General features: G+C 40.2%; 1 protein-coding gene across 1 annotated transcript in view; it reads right to left on the bottom strand.

Moving 5' to 3' along the window:
* b4galt2 (UDP-Gal:betaGlcNAc beta 1,4- galactosyltransferase, polypeptide 2) overlaps positions 1-20,369 on the bottom strand; it is a 270,223-nt gene that overhangs the window by 115,737 nt on the left and 134,117 nt on the right. The window contains exon 4 of the mRNA XM_050074739.1: positions 18,440-18,556. Coding sequence (XP_049930696.1) covers positions 18,440-18,556 — 117 coding nt within the window. The remainder of the gene's footprint in view (positions 1-18,439; positions 18,557-20,369) is intronic.

Here is a 20,369-nt window from a genome sequence, read left to right as displayed (position 1 = left end):
GCAGGTCTTGTTTGATTAGAAAAGTTTTGATACTACTTAGGACTGGGTTATTTTGGTTGATACCTTAAAGGTGTCAAGTGCAGATATCCAGCCCTACCTATTGTACTTGCTGCAGTTGTCTTACAGTGTAATTAGGAACTTTAGGCAACAATTCTGGTGCAGACTTCTACCTCAAAATAAAAGTAATTTTGATAGTCTTACATGTTTATAATCTGTTGTCTAACAATGACAAGAGAAAACTTCAAGCCCTCACACAGTTTTGAAGAAAAGCATTTGTTTGTTTCATGGCTTGTCCAGGTTAAGAGTCCAGGCGTCATCCTCGGCAGTACTGTGTCATTCCGAGCTCACATCAGTAATGTCGCTCAGTTTACCTACTTACATCTATGCAACATTAACCGCCTTCATTCCCTGGTTACATCTCATATTGATTACTGTAACTTGCTTCTTTTTGGTCTCCTTCTCAGGTCCATCCACAAACTTCAACTGGTCCAGAGCTCTGCCGCTCACATCATCACCAGAACCCCCTCTATCAATCACATCACTCCTGTCCTTCAATACCTTCACTGGCTCCCAGATAAATACTGCATTGACTTTAAGATCTTACTCCTCACCTTAAAGGCCATCCACAACCAAACTCCCCTGTACCTCTCCGAACTCTTGCTTTTTTGCTGAATATTTATTTGTTGTTATGTTATTATTATTATATTATTTATTTTACTTTATTCCTTATCTCGTTGACTTTCATAATCTGCTGTTATTTCTCTATCTTTGCCTGTAAGGTGACCTTGAGTGACATGAAAGGCGCCTAAAAATAAAATGTATTGGTATTTTTATTTTTATCAGATTTGACCTTAATGTGCCTTTATCAGGGTTTAGGTTTGGACTCAACCTGTATGATTGACCAGCTGCTCAATTTTTGCAGAGTAAAACAACGTTGTAGTGTTCCCAGCTCTCAGCAATTACTTTGGTGAATACAATTTAATAGCAACTGATGGAAATGTGGACCAGAACTACAACAATAAGACTCAAGCTGTAGTAAACGGATATAATATCTTGGCAGAACCGAAGGTATTTAATGCAATTATTCGAAACAGACACTCAAAACAAAAATAAATATCTAACCTCCTCATTTATCTCCTCTTGAAAGCAATATGTTTGCATTCTGGGTAATGTAAATTACTTGAAACATTTGTCAAAATCTTATTCATATGCAGATTAGCTTAATTTACATCTGGGCTATTCCTGTAAGTCTGCATTGAGTTTTGCAGTATAGTGATTAATATTATAACGTCTGGAGTTTATCTCATTATCATACGATCAAACATATATTTCACAATAACGCACACTGCATAAACACGCAGTGCTTGTGTGTAATATACTGTTAAATATGTTCTTCTGTAGACGAGGGAGCTTTTCATCAAGATCAAAAGAAAATAAATTCATGATAAGTAGCTCCACGTTGTTGGTACGAATGCATCATGCATGGGACAAACTGCACTTGCTGCTGATTCTGTTGACTCATAAGCCCCATCCGGCATGCTGGAGCACAACACTATCACACAGATGAGATGTTTGCAGTGTGCTCGAGAGCTGGGATCACACACACATACGCAAACACACACACTATATCCTCTTAAAAACAAAAACAGTGCTGACAAAGGTCTGTCTAAAAGCGAGAGGTAAAAAACAAAGTGCTCCTCTAATAACAGAGAGCACTGAAAATTACAAGATATCTCAGTTATCCCCTTCTTGCTTTGGAATCACACGACACAGCCATTAGGAGGAAACAGCAATAAATGGGGCAATTTTCTCAACAATTACGACTAGCACTATTTTTTTCCCATTCCACTTTTGTGCTTTACGGCTCACCACAGTATGTTTTACACAATGATCTTGTCCCGGCTTGTAATCTCTAATATTGCTGACATTATTATAACCCATCTCCAGTGCAGCCTCTTTTTTGTCTTGCCAGTAGTAGGCTCAAAGGACGAGATGCGGAGGCAGGGCAGAATGAAACAAAGAGAGGAGAAAGGGAGATAACTAAAAAAGGGATGCTGGCCTTTATGAGAAAATGTGTTTAAAAGCGTGCAGGTTTCAGAATATTAAAAGACGTGTTGGTTGTTTATAAAGTCTCTCCCTTTTGAAATATTGAGCACAACCCTCACTGAAAAGTTCTCGTGTATTCATTTGTTCAGATGTATCTCTCTGAGGTCGCGTACCTGAGCTTAGCATGTGTGTCATATTCACACTGCGTCTAGCCATTATTACATTCACACGGCACATTAATATTGATTTCCTGTGCCCTCGCTGAAATCAGATTGCTGCTCATGTCTCCTCGACAATAACAGTATCATTTAAATCCTTTATGGAGATGGACTGCACTCAGGAAATGGACTTGTTATATTTAGTTCATGAAACATAGTCAATGACAAGGAAGATTCATGAAGAATGTTATCATTAAAGGTATGTTTCTAAATCTCAGGAAATATTCAGACAGACACCAGCACGGCATTAAAAAAAGCAGTCTTGTTATTATCTTCAGTGAGGCCATTGTGGTGAAGCAGAAGAGTGTCATCGGCAAAAAAAACAAACCTAAAACACCTGGCTAAACTTCTGCAACAGAATACAATGTCACCTGGCAAGGCCTGAGCTGGTTAATCACATACATGCTAATAAAAGCTACAGCACAATCCTGGTAGACTTTGCAATATGAAGGTCGTTCAACTGTTTATCCCACCATCCTCACAACAGTAGATAAAAGTAACCATGGCTGTGGTCATTTTCAGAGGTTAAAATAATGACTTGTAATGTTATAAGCCACTGTGCAGTGGTGTGGTGAATCTTCCAAGTCAAGAATCTACAATTCGATTCATTGTCTCACCTCTATTTGAAAAACAAAATGCCATCACCATCACAGCCTCTTGTGTTTCCTTTGTTTGTTTGTTTTATGCAGTACTGTTTTAATGCCCAGTTAGTAGTCAAATCAACCCCCCAAATCACAAGATGTCAATTTTCTCACAGATTAAATAGAAACAGATGAAAACAGTTGGATAATGTCTTTCATGGGGCTGGCGTTTTATCAAGTCTGAGAAAATAATGAGATTTTTAACCAGAAGGCTGTGTTGTTGTTTATTGAAATCTATCCTTGACAATTCCTCTCAAGTTTCTGAAGGTCCAATGTCAATTTGCTAAAGTGCCTATTTAAAGCAAAACTAGAGGACATCTTGTAATGGGATCACTCTGATCACAATACAAGGCAGGATGGATCCATGCTTTCATGTTGCTTACACCAAATTCTGACCCTACCATCTGAGTGTCACAGCAGAAATCCAGACTCATCAGACCAGGCAACGTTTTTCCAATCTTCTATTGTCCAGTTTTGGTGAGCCTGTGTGAACTGTAGCCTCAGTTTCCTGTTGTTAGCTGACAGGAGTGGCACCTGGTGTGGTCTTCTGCAGACCTTGGTTGTAACCAGTGGTTATTTGAGTTACTGTTGCCTTTCTATCATCTTGAACCAGTCTGACCATTCTCCTCTGACATCTTTTCACCCAGAGAACTGCTGCTCACTGGATATTTTCTCTTTCTCGGACCATCCTCTGTAAACCCTAGAGATGGTTGTGTGTGAAAATCCCAGTAGATCAGCAGTTTCTGAAATAGTGGCACCAACAACCATGCCACGTTCAAAGCCACTTAAATCCCCTTTCTTCCCCATTCTGATGCTCAGTTTGAATTTCAGCAGGCTGTCTTGACCATGTCTACATGCCTAAATGTATTGAGTTGCTGCAATGTGATTGGCTGATTAAGTATTTGCGTTTGCCAGGAGTTGAATGGGTGTACCTGATTAAGTCAAAATACTCAAAACAGATTCTGTGGTAGTTCCTGTTATGACTGGTGTCACCTGGACCACATTTCATCACAATGATACACACACACAGATTCATGAGATGAAACAATACCTGCCATCATGATGTTGTTGCCACTGGTAATAACAGACTTACATCCTTGAAATGACATATTTCTTGATTCATTTACAACATAAATAATCTTGGACAATTTAACGTTCTGTATGATTTTGGTAAAAGCAGTGCTGAAAACCAGTATGAAAAACCTCTAATTTAATATATAAAAATATTGCATCCATCTGTTGCACTGTTGACACATACAACCATTTATTTTAGACCCTATTAACCTGACGTCCATGTTTAAAACAAGAGGAATATCATCTAATCCCCACACACACAAAAGTTCAAGCTGGCCTCTAGGTTCAAACTGACACATTTTGATATGAGCAACAGTGCTAACCTGACCACCATGCTTCCCTCTGACACCACCAGAAGTTCAAAATAATATGTACATTTGTAAGGTAATCGGACATTTATTTACTTGTCTACAAATACAATGGTCCAACTGTGAAACAGTATTTGAACATACATGTTTACAAACTGCAGGCAACTGTCTTTCAGAGCACAAATGCTAATTATCAGCAACATTCAACCAGCCACTGAAGCCACCCACAGGCAAACTAAAATCTATTCAATGAGCATTAAAGCAAGGGAGTAGGTTCATAATGTATCTTCCCTCATAACCTTTATGAAAAGGAAGGAGAGAAAACATTTATTTGTCTGGCCTTTCCTGCCAAATCAGTGTGCAGGAGGTAAACAGAGCGGAGCTGCAACCAAACTGCTTCAGTATGAGAGTGGAGGTGTGCGCTGGGGGGGAAACAGGAACGAGGAACGAATGGGTTTGAATCAGAGTGACATTTCCAGGGCGTTTTAACGAAGGCTTGTCAAGGTGGTTAGAAGGTTTCATACAGCTGTTCTCAGCTCCCTGAATAGCAAGGTCGTCAAGTTTGGCTGTTTGGCTGACAGCACAAGAGGAAAGTGTAAACAGCGAAGGGCCGCTGTCCAATATCACAGCGCTGTGGCCCTGAGTGCAGGTGGAAAAAAGAGGAAATGGGGAGTGATTGAAGAACGAACATTATTAAAGTGAGATATTACACACACCCTCAAACATTCACATATAAAGACAGCTTAAACAATAGATAATTTCTGAGATACTAAATTATAGTGCAAGGTAACCCCCAAACACAGAGGCTCTTTGTAAAAATCTAATAAAATATTGAGCCAAAGGTCTCTAACAACACGTTCATTTATCTCTATTTATTTGTAAAATGTAAAATGACAAAACTGGGACTTGACAGAGAATCCTTGGCGGTGTGCTATGCAGGATTTTTCTACAACACATAGACTCATACAAAAGTAATTCCACTCAATCACCACCTTGACCCACTAGAAGTGTATGGTGGTGGGGCGTCAGTGGCTTAGTGGATAGAGCAGGCGCCTCATGTACAAGGCTTTTGCCGCAGCGGCCTGGGTTCAACTCCAGCCTGTGGCCCTTTGCTGCATGTCTCTCCCTCTCTCTCTCTCCCTTTCACACTTGTCTGTCCTATACATTAAAGGCTAAAAATGCCCCCCAAAAAAATCTTTAAAAAAAAAAAAGAAGAAGTGTATGGTGGTGTATTTACCTGCAGACACTCTGCCTTCTACCTGTATTTTCTCCAAATTTTGTTGCGTTCGAGACATTTCTAGGCACAGAGTACAAGTGAAGTTGGGACTTTATAAAAGGTAGCAACCAGGTGCCAGACCGTAACAGCATGCAATAAGGAGGAAGCTATGAAAATCGCAGACACAGTGTCAAAAGACAAATATAGTGCAGAGAAAACTGGGGTTGGCTTTCACCTTCACTTGTGATACTATTTACGAACAGTAACCAACGACTCCTGCATAGTACACCTTTACAGTAGAGATTGACTGATATTGGATTTGCAAAGGTCGATATAACGATATTTTGTAACAAGAAAAAGCCGATAACTGATTAATCAGCTGAAAGAAGATACTGTAGGGTGGAACGATTTTGTATTTTTGGAATAGTTAGAATTAGGGATGGATACCAAAACCTTGTATCACATGAGCCCTGGGGCTACATCATCAAAGACTGTAGTATTGATAAACTCCGATGTTATTGTTACTTTCTAACTTTTTGGTTTAAATTATCATCATCCTGCAGCCTCTCACCTGCGCTCAGTAATGTATGTCCACGCATGACCTGGTGGAGGCTGCAGAGCCATCGGCCACTATCAGAGCCAAGTCCCTCTGAAAACAATCCACTCTACTTTAAGCACATAATAACAACAAAACACACTTATAACAAAAACAATGCTTTTCTACATCGTTAATCTCTCATTAAGCCTTTTCTTCCATCTGTTTGTCTGACGCCATCGCTGCTTGTTTCATTAATGTCTGAGTGTTTGAGTTAAAATGTGTTCAAATGAAGGCTATTGGTGTTTATAGAGCATAGCAACATCCTCCCAGGATGAAGCACCAACACGCTGATCCCGCAGATGATAGACACATGAGATGATCTACATATACATGCATCACTTGTTGACATGTTGTTACATTGTGTATATTTACATTTACTGTACTGAGTGTGTGTCTTTATGGTATCCAAGCCTGCCTCAGAAAAGCTCTTCTACACACTAAATATTGGTTTAAAGTCAGTTCATCCACATTTAATGTTTGTACATCTTGTAGTGTTTACTCTCGGGTCTATGCGGAGTGTTGTGTATTTACTTTGTATGCTTGCTGCAGCTCCTGTTGCCCATTTGGGACAATATAAAGTTGTCTCGAACTTTAACTGAGTATAAACGTGAGACAAAAGTAAAATAAAAGCCTCACGTACGGCTTTATTAAATGGTGTAATGTGTGAGTAGGGACCATATTTGTCTTTTCTCTCGCTGTCTTCTGCTGTCTCAACAGCTCGGTGTTAATGGACGCTTGATTGAAGGAGAAGCAGAGGGAAGAAAGGCACGTTAAATTATGCATCGCTTAAATGCTGAAATGTCAATTTGTTGTTGCACCATGCCTCAAATTACTTCTGTGCACTTTACCCAAGTAAACACGCAGCTAATGTTTTGCATTTTTATTGCGAGGGGCATCAGCACATTAAAAAGATGCATGTGTATGTGCTTGTGTATACTGGGCTTGTCAAATGTGTGACAGGTCTTCTGCAAGTTATCAATCGTTGTAATTGATCAACTGCTAAACTGAATGAGATTAAACTATGTTCTTTGGATGTACAGGAGGGTACTTCTAGGGTCGTTTTGGTCACCAGAATAAGATACAGAGTGAGTGCTCCTTGCTTTCAAGCTGTTCTTTGGTACAGGTAGCTGCAGACCCAGAGACAGCTGCAGACACAGAGAGAGGCTTTGTCGGGTCGGGCTAAGATATAATTCTATCTTCTGCCTTCTGCTTAGAAGTGCTGAATTAACACCTCACGGCAACTTAAAGGGCTGTATCCACATTGTAGCAGGAAAGCGGTGGCAGGGTGGTGGGGAACGCTTGACCCCAGTGCTTCATATAAGAAGTGCTGGCGGCACTATTTTTAATGATGTGCTGTGCATGGGTTTGGTTTCTCGACAAGACAACATATCCAACAAACATTAGCCAGGTAGCTAACATAACGCTGAATTAACATAGGGCTTACACAGTCAACTTCAAGCTTACAAAGCTAACGGTGATAAAAGCACAACACTCACCAGCAACATCCAGTATCTGCTGGCCAATCTGCTCCAAAAAATGAGCTTTTCTTTCTTTGTTGTGACGGCAGACAGTAGACTAGCTAAAGTAGCCACAGTGATGTCACCAGCGCCTTTTGGAAAAGTTTAGAGATTTTCAACATAAAGCGCTTGGAGTGGCCGCACAAAAACAGGCAGAGCGCTCTGAAAAAGACACTGGGCGCGGCACTTTTTCTCCAGGTGGTGGCATGCGACTGCATTCGACCACTCCTCAACAATTGAAAAAAGACACCGGAGCTGAGAAAAAAAATGTATGTGGACTAATACATCACAATCTCTAGCTTTTCTTTGATATCTAGTGTCGACAGAAAATGTTGCATATTTCCAATCCATCGTTAATATATTTAGCACACATTAGCTCAGAGGGCTAACTTGGCTTGTTCAAGTATTTGGTAAATGTCACTAGTCGTGTTTCCATTACAGTTTTGCGCAAAATGAATGCGATATTTCTAAAGTTTCGACAAAGTACAATTGCGACTTGGAGGTGTTTCCATTAAAAGGTGTTTTGCATATGAGCCGTAATTCTCGTAAAATCTTGTCCCACGAGACTCCACTTTGGTTGCGGAAGTAAGATGGTCATTCCAAATCTCTTGCAAGCTGGAACAATCATCTCGGTTGCCACTGCTGCTCTTCCAGTAGTCTACAACCGAAGACGAAGAGAGCGAGTGGTATTACAAAGGCAAAGTCCTTATGTGTGGCAACGAACATGGATAAAGGATTTCTGGGAGAGGATCGTGAACGAGGAATTCACAGAGGACTTGAATGTCCGGTGACGTATATTTGCGAAAAAGTGTTTCCATTAAACTTTTATGATATACTTCAATATCGACACATCAGAAAAAAAACACCTCATAAGAGCGTAAAAACTTTTTCTTGATATTTGAGAGTTTTTTCGAAATGTAGGCGTTTCCATTACCAGTTTTTTATTGCGATACTTAGGTTTTGCGCATTTCTAGGGTTAAGGGAAATGCACTTATTGTCACCCTCAACTTTCAAACACCACATGGTAAAAATTGAACAAATAGTCAAATATTCATGTTGAACAGCCAAATCTGATTTAACTGACATTATTCTGAGTTGGGTACAGCCCTAAAATACCTCAACAAAACCCTGAAATATTTCTAGATGATCAAAACTAGGGAATGATTGTTTAATATTGATAGGTTAAGTTTTGATTACTTTGAAAACTTGTCTTAAAAGCCTGGTAAATAGTGCAGTATAGCCCATTTAATTAGGAATATTCATTTAATGCTCTCTAGTATTGGTCTTATTTTGAAGGTCTGATGACTTGTTTGTGAAAGATTTTTGAGTCAGAGTTCTTTAAATTTGAACTTCTTTTTTTGTTGTATGTACAACTTGTATGGACTGAATCTGCATTAAGAAGCAGACAGTGTAAGTTTTAATTCATCTTGTAGACCTACTTTTGGTGTGAGTAGTAGCTCAGTCCATGAAGAATTAGTTCGGGAACCGGAGAGTCTCCAGTTCAGGTCCCTATCCGGACCAAATATGGTATGGAGTGTGGACTGGTAGCTGGAGAGGTGCCAATTCGCCTCCTGGGCACTGCCAAGGTGCCCCTGAACAAGGCACCGAACCCCCAACTGCTCGGGGCGCCTGTGTATCTTCTTTCTGACTTTGTGCTGACGTACACTACGCATTTTAATCTGCTGTCCTGCACTGTCAAAATATTTGACTCCTAAGATCACACTGTACATCTCATTCGACCCGTCACAATGTGGTGGTCACACTGAACATAAGCCCTGGGTGGTTTTGCCTGGTGACAAGTCCAGTAAAATTTATTTAAACACAACAAATGCATCCTCGACGATGTCTACAAAAGGAGAGAAAGTCAGCGCTACATTGTGCAAATCTACTATGATACTAAGAAGAAAAAATGTGACTAGGGACCATATTTGTAGAGTGTCTGTGCGCCTTAAGGTTTACTTGTTTCTAAAGGTTAAAAAAGTCAGATAAACATTTTCGGAGTTTGGGATTTAAAAAGGTCACACTGTTTTTATCTCACTACGATCCGGTGTAAATGGATATCTGGACCTGAAGTCATGTAGATAGCTCACATTTTGCTACTGAGAGGAGAGGAGAGGAGAGGAGAGGAGAGGAAAGGAGTTTGCAGCGAAATCTATAATTCATCACAGCACAGGCTAGTGCAATCACATCAAGCACTTTGCACCTGGGACTCAAAGGAGTCTAAGGGTATGGGGCGAATGAGAACATTATTTTACTGTACAGTTCCTCCACAAAACAGCAACAACGCTCCAGCAAACACTCAAACATAAAGTTGAAGAGGGGGCAAGAAGGAGGAAAAAAACAGAGTTGTTGCTCATCAGATCAATATCCTATTCCATGGTCAACTGCACAAAAACTCCCTCATTTTCTTTTCTCTCTTTTTTTTTTACATTTTCAATTTCTAGAAGTAGGAGATAGAAAACGCATTAACCATGCATGGGCTAGAGTGGTAGTGAAAGTGAAACAGAGTGAAATGGAGACTGAAAGTGAGAAAAACACACAGGTCTGGCAAACCGTTTCTTTCTTCTCTTCGAGAGAATCTCTTCAAGATTCGTCCAAATATCTCACCCAGGCCTGCACCTTTCCCAAGCTGATAAGAAAATAATGAATGCTATAATTAAATAGGCTTTGTTCTGTCTATCACCTGAATAAAAAATTGCTAATACCAACAAAAGATAAAGAGTACATCGCATTGACTATTCTATGTTGGTGCCTGGATTTTCTAATCGCACTCTTTCTATATATCAAACTGAAACTCGTTACCAAGTTCACAAATGCAAAGACAGACGTAGCGTGCTCATTTTAAGCAGCATGGCAATGTGATGTCCTTACGCTTAGTCACATAACTGAGTGTTTCTAAACTGATCTGGGGACGTCTGTTTCTTAATTGCACTTCTGAAAAAGCTCTAAGATGAATTATATTATGATAATATGGTCATGTCATGCTATCACTTTACAAAAGTCTAAGAATACTATCTGTTGAAATAAAACAATATTACCATCTCCTGTAATAAAGAAACAAAAATAAAAAGCAGCTGATAAATGGAGACAAATTCCTTTAGAGTATCATCTATAGCATTTTGCTCGAGTGTGGTTTGCTGGCATTGCATTTATTGAAATGAGCACATCATCAAAGACAGCGTAACAAAGTTGGGTACATCCCATATCAGCTGCTTGGTCTGCCTTAATGTAACTTTCACCATAAAACCCAAACAGACAGAAACACACAGAGCTCCTCCTGCTCAGTGCCGGACACTGCTGGAGCTGCAGTGAAGACATGAATGACAAGCACAAACTGTGTAAAGGCAGTCTGGATTCTCATTCCTCTACAACCTGAGACTCTCCACAGATGCAGAGGAGTTACTGAACAGTCAGAGTGTGCAAATGTGTGTGTGTGTGTGTGTGTGTGTGTGTGTGTGTGAGGGGTGGCAGAAGGAGAAAGGGGGTAGCGGGTCATATCTTGGTGGATTAGTGGAGCAAGCAGCGCAGCAGAAGCTTATAGTGTTGTGTGAGTTGAAACCAGATGTCAGTAAGTTGCATTTTATCCAGCTTTCCTTTTTGTCCTCTTTTTTTCTGCTGGTGCAAAAATGCCACAAAAAACAGAGATTAAGTCTACTTTCAAAAGCGCATCAGAAAATAAGAGTCTCAACCTGAGCATCATATTTTCCTTTTCAGAGTATGAACACTTTGTTTAGTGTTTTGTGTTGCATACTCTGTTTACAGTTCAAGACAGGACCAAATGTATCTGCTGCCACCAGATATAAAGTGGTGGAAAGTTTAAGCACATTTACTAAAGTATTGTCCTTGACTACAGCTCCCCAACATCTGTAAACACACTTTGATGTATAAAATAATTTCCCTTTTTGTCTAGTGACCTTTTACAATAACAGCAGTGTTGCATCGCCTTTTTATATTTCAGATGTGTATAAGTTGTTCACTTATTATTGATTGGTTGTTTGGTCTAAACAATGTCAGAAAATTCTGAAAAATGTCGATCAGTGTTTCCCAAAGCCAACAATGACATCCCCAAATGTCCTATTTTGTCAAAAAAGATATTCTGTTTACTGTCACAGAAGAGTAAAGAAACCTTAATCACAGGACTTTCACCCAGGAGATTGGTGTTCACGCCCAAAAGTTAATGTTGACTTCTTCTGATAACAACGTAGCGTAGTTTGTTGAATACACCTAACCAGGTAGTCCTGAAGCTGAACTGTGACCATTTCATGATGTTCAGGATGTGTTTGAAACTGCGACTGTTAGAACAGTAACGTGTCATTTTGGGGGCTGTCATATAAGTCATTTCGGAAGTCAGTTGAAATTGACCTATGCTGTTGTTAAGATGTGGGAGAGCGTTGTTTTCTCACGTGAGAGATGTGCTGTACTTCTTCCACCACTGCACATCTCTTTAAAGAAACAAGAAAAGGCAGAATATTATGTGGCTTTTGCCTTACAGACTCCCCCTATAGCTGCAGAGCATTACATGTTTTAAATCAATAATGATATCCAGCTTTGGATCGACCTTAAGCTCTCATAAAAATCATAACAGCAGATGGGCTCCTCTTTCTTCATCACTTCTGTCACTCACCTCCCTCCGTCTCTCTTTCTCACCTGTTTTTTTTTTCCTGTTTGTTCTGTCCCTCTCTCTGCCTCTCTCTGGGCTTTCCTCCAGTTTACATGATGAGCTGGTGGCCAACAAAACAAACATTGGCCCCGGTCCTCGGCAGGCGGAGAGGACACGGAGCAGCAGGGCAGAACAGCAAGGTTGCTATATAACTTTCCGCATGATCCCTCTGCAACGCCTACTCAACGTACCTCACCAGCAACACCACTTTGCAGAGCGAGATGATAGCTGCTTAAAAATGTCCAGTTGAGGCAAAACAAGGGCAGCAAGCAGAGAGACCAGCCTCCAACCTGAAGCTATGCTTGCATGAACTCAGCCAGTTTAAATAGTAAATGAGGAGCAGTCTGTGGCACTCTTCAGTAGCAGAGACTCTGACGTGACCTCTGACCTTTGCCCTGATTGATAAATTATGATCATATCATTTCTTGGCAAACACAAGAAAGAGCCCACAGCCCAAACAACAGATGGAAAATTAATGGGCAACTATTTTGGTGGTTGCTGGTTTCAGCTTCTCACATGTGAAGACTAAAAGCTTTTCTTTGTCTTGTGTATTGTAAATTTGGAGACGTCACCATGGGCTCTGGAAAATCATTGCATGCATTTTCCCCAGTGTCCAGACATTTAATCAACCAAACAATCAAAATGTCTAGTGGCATCTCGCAGAGAGGTTGCAGATTGTCACCAGTGACTGCACATAAAGGCGGACGATGCGTCTCCACTTTCTTCTACTGTATAAAAATGAAGCCAAACCACCCCTGATATGGCTGCTGTTCATTTAGTCATCTGGGGCCAGAGTCTACACAGTAGCATCCTCTGTGGTATTGAGTTCCCACCAGCCGACCAATCGCGAGCAGCACCATTGATCACAAGCACACCGACTGGCACAAAAAGCTGTCAATCACGATGTCAAACAACTAATTAAAACCACACCTGGAAGAATAATGAATACTTAAACATACCTTGGGAAAAATATGATGTGGACTTTGAGTTTTTTAGCCCATGTCCCGTCCACTAACATGGTGGAAGCGGCTTCACTTTTGGGGAGCTGTCTTGTCGTCCATCTTTATTATACAGTCTCTGAAAATGAAACTCCTGGTTGCCAAGCTTGTAAGAGAACTATAACGTCTGATGCAAAAATGCAAAGGCTCTATGTAGAGCTGGTGTTTGGTTTTACTGTTCTGGGCTACCGTAGAAACAAGATGGCGGACTCCATGGAAGAGGACCCGCTCCGTATATAAATGGCTGATTCTAAGGTAAAGAAAACACGATTCCTATTTAAAGATGATCGTACACAAATAAACACATGGTTATGAATATTATAATCCCATGTCTGCCAATATATCCCCCTAAATCCTACACACTGTACCTTCAATTGATTATCAAGAAAGATGGAATTAGTTGCAGCCTCTTTCATGTGATAACAAAGGTAGTATATTTCTCTGTTCAATGATTAAGACCTTTCTTAACAGAGTCAGAGGGCAGGGACTGAAGTCACAAATATTTTATTAGAAACATATGTTTCGAGGGCGGAGCATGACTCTCTATGCTCAGTTTTTTGTTTTTGTTTAGTACAAATTTAATCTCATGACATCAAAATGACAATCATCATCTATAGCCAAATAATCACTGGCCAGGGAGCAGCCCAGGTCAGAGGGGGATTTGACTTGCATCTTTGGTTGTGCTTTTTTTTATCTCCAAGAGGCCTTTTTGCCCACATAACAACTGTTTTGACTCTAAGGACACGCCAGCCATTATCTGTTAGCAAGGATGAGACTTGACGGGGGAAAATTATCACTGCTCACCCCCCCTCACCCTGATCCCCCTCCAGTGGCTCTGTGTTAAAAGGTTCCAGACTTCCATTCATTTAACACTCGAGCGAGCACGATGGAAAGGTGCTCTCCGCCATCCTCGCGGAAAGTGGCGGCAGGTGTAAAGGTTTAATCGCCCATCAGGACATCTTGTCATCAAAATCCCACCTCTGTCACTTTGATTCAGCTCCTCTCAATCTGCCTGCTTGTCGGTCTTGTTTGTAGTCGTTCTGCGTCACTGTCTGTTTTTGGGGCTTCCTGTCAGTTTGGCTGGCATTTTGAGCACCTGTGTGTCCTGCCTGACCTCTCCAAATGAAATCCAGGTAGGATTGAGGTTTGAAACACAGAGACAGTCAACAAAATATTCTAAAACAATGCAAGACCACTGGGTGTATTTTAATATGTTCCCCTGTATTTCTTATTTGTTCATTATCAGGAAACAGCTAGGGATGCCTCCAGGTGCAATCTGGGGGCCATCAAACTTTTAATATTAGCATATTAATGTTAGCATAAGCAAAACCACTTGCAGCTATTATTGGTGCGGATAGTGGTTCTATTTGGTAATTTTTTTGTCATTCATTAGCATTAAAACAACTGCATGGTTTTCAAACTACCTAACTTTTCAGACCAATCAGGAGAAAGTATTTGTCCAGAGCTCGATTCTAACACAAATCCTGGGTATAAAAGTCCTCAGATTCGGAGATTATTGCAAAATTACACAATGATAATATTAGATGAGTAACTGCTGAATAAAAGACGTATAACCTCGAGATGTCCTTCCTAACCAATTAGTGTGAAATTCAAATTTCCATCAAGTAAAAACCAAAAGTTTTTTGTTTTTTTTTCTTTTTTGTACCCTGAAGCAGTTGCTGATGAGTCAGTCCCAGTCTGTAAGAGTTTAAAGAGAGGCACTCTCTGCAGTCATTATCACTTGTAGTGGAAGTGAAGTAGATACCTCCAGCTGTGGTATTTATATCTTTGGGTCAGTTCAAAATCATCCAAAAACAGCAAACAGAAATTAACCCCACTACACAATGCGAGAGTGTATATTTGGTTTTAAGAATCTCAACAAGTTCAAATACATTTAAAAATACACAAGAATAATTTCCACTTCAAACAAAGCCCCCTCTCAACCTCTAAATCATAGAGTGGAGTAGATTTTGACAGTTTTCCAGATAATTACAGCCAGGCAGTGGATCAGTATCTGTTTGAAGTGCAGGTGAAAGAGTTGAAGATGCAACAGCGGCAGCTCTACAGACGCTGCTGTCAACTGTGAAATCAGATTACCTCGTGGTGTGACATTACATAAAGACTTTTGTGGGTAGGAAAAAAATACAACACAAGATACACAAAGTTCGAGGCAGCTTGCTTAATGAGTGGACTGTCCATCAGCTGACGGACTGAGCATTTAATCTCCTGTGCCAACACTGTGAAACTGACTTTGATTCATTGGAAGAGGGCCAAAAGCAAGAGGAGACTTGTCTTATATGGTTCCTCAAACTACCAAACTACAATGTTTTAAATCATAATTTTATTTAAAGAGAACTTAAGAGATGCAGTCTTCAGAAAGACTCAGTCTTTTAAATCAATAAAAAATCCTTATTATGTTTGTAAATTGAGTTTATGTACTTCATTTGTTAATTTTACAGGTTCTGTCTTATTCTATTGTATGGTATTCTACTTTAATTGAGTATTTATCTGCAGAGACCCTGCCCACTACCTGTACTTTCTTATTGTCTTCCTGTTTTGCTATTTAAGGGAAGTTTCTGGGCACAGCGTGCAGGTGAGGTCCAGACTTTATGAAAGAAGCAACCACGTGCCAAACCATAAGCATGCATCCAAGAGGAAGCTTAAAAAATCGTGGACACAGCGCCAAAAACAGGCAAATATAGCGAGGCGATACGCCAAGCGGACACAGCTTCCAAAACAAGGGTGAATCTGGGGTTGGCTTTCATCTTGACTTTCACTGGCAAGCATGTTCCCAAACAGTAATCGAGAACTCCTGCATAGACCTTTAATTTGCTTGGTTTTAGTGGACTGCAGTGCTTAATTATTTTGATATTTTCCTATTTAAGCACTTAGGTATTTTGAAACAAGTTACTTTAATGTGCATTTTGATGCAAGTTTATAGAGGTTGTTACCATTTTGACTTTTGTAGAACCTTCACAGAGGTTCAGAGCAGAGATAAAATGAAAACAACACCAGTCTTATGTCAGATTAAAACCACATGGTGTGTTGTAGCGGTGATGGAAATTTCATTGAGAGCTGAGCGAAGCCCATTCTTAGAGGAAAGTGAAAGGAAAGTGAGGGTTAAGTTGAAGAACTTGCACCTTCTCTAACAGCCCTACACAAACCTTACCCTCCCTAACAGCTTTCCATTTGACGAGCTCACAGAAAACATGTGTGTTTATGTGTGTGTGTGCAAAAGTGTAAAAGCGAGAGAGTAAGACACTGGAACATCGCCATATCAAGTGCGGGGCGCAGCAGGGCAGGCGGAACCAAAGGTCTGTTCCACAGGGGGAGTGATTAAGGCGTTGCGCGAGGCCCACAGGGGAGAGAAAGGGCAGAAAGGAGAGCTCATTACACATAATGTAGAAGAAGAAGAAGTCTCACCCAACACAGCGTGAAAGCCTCACACACACTCTCAACAACTTTGCTTAGAAAATCAAGCTCCTTGTGCTTCGGCTGAACTGAGAGCAATGAAAGTAAATATGTTGCTGATTTTCACTGCAGATGGGTTTTTGTCAGAAGAAACAGTCAATGAAAAGCAGTCAGAGATGATGAGAGAAGGGGGAGTGCAGCCTTTAGGGGTTTATGCACCTGCAAATTGACTTGTGCTAAGTAATAGACTTTTTCCACCATATTAATGAATTAAAATACCTGATGGTGGCAAAGCTTAGAACTTAACATGAGCTGATAGATTTATTTCAGGTCTAACTCTTGTCATATAGTGATTTAAGTTTGCAACAAGATATCCTGCAGCCTTTTACCTGACCTGTAACACAGAGGTTTGGAGGTGATTCAACAGTTTCAAATTCTCTGTGAACTGAAGCTGAGATCTTAGTAGTGTTAGGCAGTCAATTGATTAGTCAATTGCCAGAAAGTTTCAATGATTAAGTGGTAATGTCATTTATCAAATTAAAATGCCCAAGTTCACAGATCTCAGCTTTTCAAACACCAACATTTCTCAGTTTTATATCATTCAAAAACTTCACGTTTGGGACTGTTGATTTGTGATTAACTGGTGATTTGTATACGTCACCTTGACCTCTGGAAAAATGTTTATTAAAAATGAATCAATTATGTAAGGTTGAGTAATAGGCTCATATTTACAGGCCCACATTATCACTCCCATTCTCTGTTTGGCTGTCATCAACTCAGAGACACAGATATATAATTGCTGCATTTGTGTCTTACTCAAGTGTTCGTAATTATGAGTTTCCGACTTCTAAATTGCATTCATGTCAACTTCCACTACAGCTTTTTCTGAAAGCTACAATAAAGCCTATCCAACTTGGTGGTTAAGCATAAAGAAGTATTTGGCATCAGCCAGAGACCAAAGTTCAATGTACTTAAACCTATCGACAACATATGGGGCTGAAAAATGAAGCCAATGTGGAAGTGCCAAAAACTGCAGTTCCTTGAATGGCCACATGAGGCTGGCTCCAGAAGCAAGTCAATCTCCTACACCCCCATGTTAAAATACCCAGCTTTACAGCAGAAATAAACATGTTTACACCCCGGTACATAAAACAGTTCGTAATAAAACAGGTCTCGTCTAAAGCTTCTTTCCACGTTCATGACAACTGTACAGGTATTTTTTTTTTTTAACTCACTGTGGCTGTCACTGAGTGACAGACTGTCTTTGGGACTTCAACACAGTCTCTGAGTCAGATCCAGCCCTCACTCCTCCACAGTTCCACCCTCTAGGAGTGAGGGCTGGATCTGAGTCAGATCCAGCCCTCACTCCTCCACAGTTCCACCCTCTCGGACAATTATGGTAACCTGGAGTCACTTCTGGCTCCAAAAATCCAAGATGATGACGGCTAAAGTGCCAGACTTGAGGCATCGAAACCAATGGGTGATGTCACAGTAGCTACGTCCATTATTTTTTACAGTCTATTAATTAAACCCAGATTCAATGGATATGGTGTAATATCGAATATTAAGTATTTCATTCCACCCACACACACATGACCAACTGTGAAATAATATAACAGCCTTGATGACGTGAACACTCACGAATCCTTAACAAGAGAATCTCTCCCATATTTGCATTGAGGTGTCAATTTTGTTGAAGCTCGACCTCGAGACCGCAACCACAAAAAACAGAACTTGTACAAACCGGCCTACCTGGTTGATGATGTAGATGCCGTAGTCAATCTTCTGCCTTCTGAGGATAGGGTGGAGGTAGTGGAGCCAGTACTTTAGGTGGTTTTCTCTGTGACGGAATGGGATGATGATGGCCACCTGAACAACAGGGACAGTTTCTGTTGGTTATTTGTTTGTATCAAACAGGACAGCCGTGCAAAGTAACTGGGTACATTTACTTAAGTATACTTACATACAATGTTGAGGTACTGGTACTTTACAGAAGTATTTCCATTTTATGAAGCTGTATACTTCTACTTTGCAACATTTCAGAGGGAAATATTGTGCTTTTTACTCCATTACGTTATTTAAGATTAAACTACTAAAAGTATATGCAGCCCAGCCCCGGATATATTTAATTTGTACGTTTATAATAACATAGATACATATATATAGTTATATAAAGCCAAAACATTATCTTTTCTTCACCATAACAGTAAGTGTTTTTTGTGCCTAAACATAACCACACGTTAACCACAGTGTTGTTGAAACGTAAAGAAACTAAATTTCAACATATCTTACTATCTAATGACGAAAAGTCTGTCTGTGTGTCAATGGGTGTGTCTGTTCCACGTTTTTCTCCTCACTGACTTGGTCAATCCATGTGAAATTTGGCACAGTGGTAGAGGGTCATGGGAGGATGTGAATGAAGCAATATTACATCAATTGGCCAAAGGGGGGCGCTATAACAACCAATTGAAATTTCAAACTTTGAATGGGCATATCTCATGCCCTGTATGTGGTAGAGACATGAAACTTTGCACAGAGATNNGGTGTATAACATCTCAAGGGTTTCACCGATCACCACGCAACTTTGTAGGCATATGACCACACATAATGTGAGGGGACCCCTCCATTATTGACCCCATCAAAAAAAATGGGGGTGCTAGAGAGCTAATTTCTCATCTAGGCCTAACCGCCATATCGATTTTTATTAAACTTGGTAGATATGTAGAACAGGACGCCTCAAGGTGACTGGAGAAATTTAACTCTATTGGCAACTGGGTGGTGCTATAACAACAGAAAAATGCTTAAAAATGGCTAAAATATGACCGATCGCTGTGGCTCCCCCTGTGGCCGAATGTTGTTGTTTTTTTCTAATTTTTGGTATGACTAAGTCATGGTATGGTATGCTGTACTCAATGTGTATGGACTATCCCACTAGTAAGGTAAAAATGTAATATATCCGTGGTTTGCAGAAACATATAACATCAACATTTATTCTGGTGATTGGGTTGGTATATGAAGTAGTTCAAATTAGCTCCACCTTCTGCTTGCAAAAATAATACATCAATAATAATGATAGATTCTTTTAAATGCAGGACTTTTACTATTAATGTTGAATTTTTGTCCTGTGGTATTGCCGCCGTTACTGAAATTAATTATGCAAACACTTCTTTCACTACTGCAGCTGGAACATTAACTATAATTTCTATCAGTTGGAGAACTATTCAAATGCATAATTAAATCAATGCAGGTAAAGAAAACAAAGAACAAGTATAAACAGTCATGGTGCATTATCTGAAACTCTTCTGTTGACATGGACAAAGATTATGAAACAGTCTTTCTCTTTCACATCTCCGCAGAGTGTTTGTTTGAGTAATTATGCATAAATGAGCTTTGCTTCATCCCACGGTGAACTGTTCTGCAGCAGAAAATCATTTCCGTAGAAAATCCCCCAGGTTAATGTCACAGTGTACATAAAGTTGGTTCTCATTCATTATGAAAGAAGCAGCTCAAGGAAGGAGCTCTCAATGGCATCGCAGATTTGAGACAGATTTGAGGCCGTCCTCCATCTCTGTGCTTTAAGTGAGTCGTTCTCAGCTGTCCAAACAGTCCAAGGTTGAGCTGTAATTTACCGTGTAAGTTCATGGTAATTTTGCACTCAGATGAAGACTGACAGCAAACTGAC

This window comes from Epinephelus moara, chromosome 21 (genome assembly GCF_006386435.1).
Source record: "Epinephelus moara isolate mb chromosome 21, YSFRI_EMoa_1.0, whole genome shotgun sequence".
In the NCBI taxonomy this organism is placed as follows: Eukaryota; Metazoa; Chordata; class Actinopteri; order Perciformes; family Serranidae; genus Epinephelus; species Epinephelus moara.
This window is presented reverse-complemented; position numbering and strand designations above follow the sequence as displayed.